Source organism: Pinus tabuliformis, chromosome X (assembly GCF_031772625.1).
Source record: "Pinus tabuliformis cultivar Carrire ecotype Pingquan chromosome X, CPIR1, whole genome shotgun sequence".
Lineage (NCBI taxonomy): Eukaryota > Viridiplantae > Streptophyta > Pinopsida > Pinales > Pinaceae > Pinus > Pinus tabuliformis.
Window position 1 is genome coordinate 1,176,579,939 of NC_142308.1, and position 4,208 is coordinate 1,176,584,146.

General features: G+C 35.4%; 1 protein-coding gene across 1 annotated transcript; it reads right to left on the reverse strand.

The window, feature by feature from the left end:
* Nucleotides 1-3,321: 3,321 nt before the first annotated feature.
* Nucleotides 3,322-3,995, reverse strand: LOC149144138 (uncharacterized). Its single transcript, XM_089447779.1, has 2 exons — nt 3,791-3,995; nt 3,322-3,576 (listed from the first exon to the last, which is right to left on the reverse strand). The coding sequence occupies exons 1-2, from the start codon at nt 3,933-3,935 to the stop codon at nt 3,368-3,370; spliced, it is 354 nt and encodes a 117-aa protein (XP_089303905.1). The 5' UTR covers nt 3,936-3,995; the 3' UTR covers nt 3,322-3,367.
* Between the last annotated feature and the right edge of the window lie 213 nt (nt 3,996-4,208).

Genomic DNA, 4,208 nt, shown 5'->3' on the forward strand with positions numbered 1-4,208 from the left:
TGCAGAGATGGAAAATAACCAACAAAGAAACATGCCAAAATGGCATAAAGGAGTTACATTGAGCGGACATAAAACCTAATCCCTTAATGCCTAGCTCTGATACCATATTAGGCTAAGATGGCAAACTATCGAAGCTAAGTTTTCCACTAATGTGAAATTAGATGTATAAATTGGGGTGACCCTTCATTTCATTTTCTAAGTGTCCCTTCATCTCCACATTCTCCTACTTTTATTTATTTACAATTTTATTTGCAAGAAAAAAATCTCAAAGGATTATGTCCACCAAATACAAAGAGGAAAATGAAAAAAGTTCCCAATCTCCAAACTCTTTGGCATTTACTTTAGACTCCCTTAAGTTATTATTAACTCAAGGATCCATCTTCTTCTTGCCTCTCACTTCCTATTAGACATACACTTTGATTATAGAATATTGGTAAAAAACATTCCTAATTTATCCGTACTCTAATGAATCCATTCTTCTAGAAAAAAGGCTATTGGATACCAAAGAAAAAAAAGACCAACTTGCAAAAGGAAACCCTTTCAGAGAACCTTGGTTCCTTTTCCCTTTCAATGGAATCCTCATTTAGTAGTGATTTATCCCTTAAATATTTTAGTACTTCATCGACAATGACATGAAAAATTAGAAGTATTGCAGAAATAAAGGCTATTGAATCTTGGGTAATAACATTTAAATTATCAACTAGGGGAATCATAAACTTGTGAAGCATTGTGGAATGTTTATGCAATAGTCGAATGTAGAAATGATATGCTATGTGAATCTTGTTTTCTTTTTAAATAATAAAACCCATATGTTTAATGTGAAACTACATACACCAAAGAACTAGAACCCTATAGCATGAGTCTTCTGGATATGGAATGTCTTAGGGATTATTGGATGATGCTACATAAATCCTTATCTCATTGGAATTATACATCAATATTGAAAGTAAAGTAAAATATAAATGTTCAATGCTACAAAAAGGAAATGGAAAATGAAAGGTAAATTCAATGTTGAAAGATAAACCTATTCTACATCAAATTTTACTACACAACAAATATCTACCAATAAAGGTTTATGACATGTTGGTGAAGTACTAAATCACATTAATAAATATCACATAAATGTTATATGTGCATAAAATACATATGCAATGCACAACAAATTTGAAGTTACATTCACTAGCAACCTCACCCATTGGGCCTACTTGATGAGGACTAGTAAGTCCCTTATTTACAACTTCAATTAACTCATAAGAATAATAACCTTTGTATTTCATCAAAAATATTCAAAATTACAAACTTAAGTCTACCGTTCTTTCAACCCTAGTTCTAAGCAAACATAAACCTATGACTATCTACGAATGACCACATTTATACTAAGAAAGCCTCGGATGCCCGCTAAGCTAAGGTACATACATCAATATACTAGAAATGAAGCGACATTGATGAAACAATTACATAGCAATTAAACACAAAATATACATAAAGATTACCTTTCAAAAACTCCAATGAAGACTCTGGCATTGATTAACTTTGTTTAGGTTTTATTTCTTATCAATTAAAAAATTGATTACGATGGTATTTTGGCTCTATAAATCATTACTCATCACAAAATTGAGCATTATCTTGATATTCCATACCTTTATGCCAAATCACGTGTTATCATTGTGCAAACTATGTATAATTAGTTTGTTAGGAGCTACTAGAAGGCAAGGTGTGTCCCAACTGAAGCGCTTTTCCTCTCCCTTTATTTTATAGACAATATCCCATTCAAGTTTTGTTTTTATTGGTCTTTCTTTTTTTCAATTATTTGATATTTTTATTATGATTTTCACGGTTAATATATATTTTTTTTTTTTATTTTTTTTATTTTTTTCAATTTGAAGAAATTTAGTAGCTTTTTTGACACATAACTATCAGTAAACATTTGGGGCTATAATATCTTCTCTTTCTCATAACCCGCGTCACAACAGGGAAATTTGAACCTAGATCTTTTGAATTTCAACGATCTCACATTTCTAGGATTCACCAATTAAACTACTCTCGAAACCATCAATATTCTAATTTATCTAAATACCTCATTTTTAGTTATATTTTTACGCCGTAAGGCGTTCCCTCTGAGAAAGACATCCCTAAAATGTGACGTGTGCGATCCTGAGCCATTGATTCTGTGTTAGACGATTAGGGTGTTTTCCGCCGTTGATTTAATATGTTTTTTTCATGGAAAAATGTCTTTTTTTCCCACCGACTGGAAGACAGAGAGGGAGGATCTGGCTATGGGCTATGAAACGCTAGGCCTCCTGGCGATGAGACTCTGGCAATGACTGAAACGTGTCTTTCTTCCCTGCATTAGGGCCGCGTAGCCCACGTAGCCTTGTGGTTCTATCCCAAATCTATTTAAATTTATGCACGGTACAGATCTGTTTTGTACATTTTGAATGAAACAGGTCGGTGTTGCTGCATATCAGGGTGAGGAGTTGAGGAAACAGGTCAGTGCTGCTGCATACATAGAGTGCAGCTCAAAGACTCAACAGGTATACCATCTGAATTTTGCATGTGCTTGTAGGAGATCCATAATTTGTTTCTGTTGGATCTCAGCAAGCTCGGTTTTGGCTTGCAGTTCCTGTTGCAAAATGGTAATTTGCTCTTGCATTGAATCAGACTGCCCAGATTTTTCATTTCTAAGATCCTCCTTTTCCATCGATAACTCAGAGGTTCCATCTCTAAAATTCTTCATCCCCTGCAGCTCACAGGATGCTTCAGTTCTAAGGCTGCTCTTGCCTTCCTCCAATAACAATTTTGCTTGCACATTGTTACATTTTTTCTCAATATGTCTCTCATTCTGTCTGCTCACTACAGGACTCTGTTCCTGCTGTTCTGATGATATACATTTCATTTTATGGGCTTCAAGTGTGGAAGCTCCACCCCATCCATAATTTTCCATTCCAGAGATCAGCCTTTTAGCCCCATCATTATTCTTGAGAGACCTATGCACATCCGATTTGAGAGCCTTGTTCTCCTCTTCTAAAATGACGAACATTTTTGCAAATCTTCAATTGCCCTCTTGAAACTCCTGCCCTTTTCTGATCTCATCCGGTAATTCTGCTTCAATCTTAATTACCATTTTCTGGAAAACATCAGTACTTTCTGAAGATTCCTTTTGCATAAATTTTGAATCAATCTGTGATTCTAAATCAGTGTCTCCCATGGTCAGGAAACTGGCAGTATGCTCCCGTGAATTCATTCTCTGACCCAATTTGCCAATTGTCATGTTTTAAGGGATCTCATAATCTTCTTTCAGATTGGGAGTTCCCATATGAAACTGCTTCATATTCTGCTCCAGAATCCCATAGTCACCTCTGTTTTTCTAAGATCCAGTCCTTGGCCCTTCGTCCCTCTCTTTTAAATTCTGGAGATCAGGTGGCAATTCCAGTAGTTTCTCTATCAGGGCATCCGAATTTGCAGTGTCATAAATATCATCTGAACAACCATGACAAATATCCATGATGTTTGATTCACGCCCATCATCAAACCCATCTACTCGGTCTTTCTTTTTGGCCTGTTGACTATCCATACCTACAGAAGAAATGACAACTGTACACTTAGGCCTAATACTTTCAGCACATAAAGGTATAGCCCCACATCTAGAAATTAAGTTCATGTTATATTTAAGATCAAACAGAGCCATGGATGAATTTATTTGATCTTATGCAAAATACTTCATAGATAGACTTGCCAATTCTGAATACACAAATAGCAGCAGTGAATGACATAAGACCAGAACGTGTACCTAGACAATTTTCCCGAAGCAAGTTAGAATCCCTAGGACTGATATGATTGTCCCAGGTCCCTGATTGGGAACAGCTGCAAGTAGTCTTCTTCATTGGATGGGTATCAGAGTTAACCAATATGCTGCTTTGGCAAGTATTCTCCATAAAAACGCTGAAAAAACAAACCTTGAAATGCAGAATTGAACTGTTGGAAAGCCAAACAATCAACAGGAACCTGGTAAAGGAGCCAGTATTTAGATGAACAGAAAATATTGAAATAAACAGAAATAAACAAATCAGAAGTCAAATACTGGAAGCAATATTTAGTCAAGCATTTGAAATAGGAATGGACTACATAGATCTCATCAAGTAAGTTTGGCCACATATATTGCTGGCCATTTTCTTCACACAGATAAATAAATTCCGCATTGAAAACTA

What these genes read in the sequence shown, in the direction of transcription:
- LOC149144138 (XM_089447779.1), bottom strand. Translation starts at nt 3,935, where the DNA reads ATGGAGAATACTTGCCAAAGCAGCATATTGGTTAACTCTGATACCCAT. An exon ending in GCTTCGGGAAAATTGTCTAG is followed by an intron (nt 3,577 to 3,790) that starts GTACACGTTCTG and finishes TTTCTTCTGTAG; the next exon opens with GTATGGATAGTCAACAGGCC.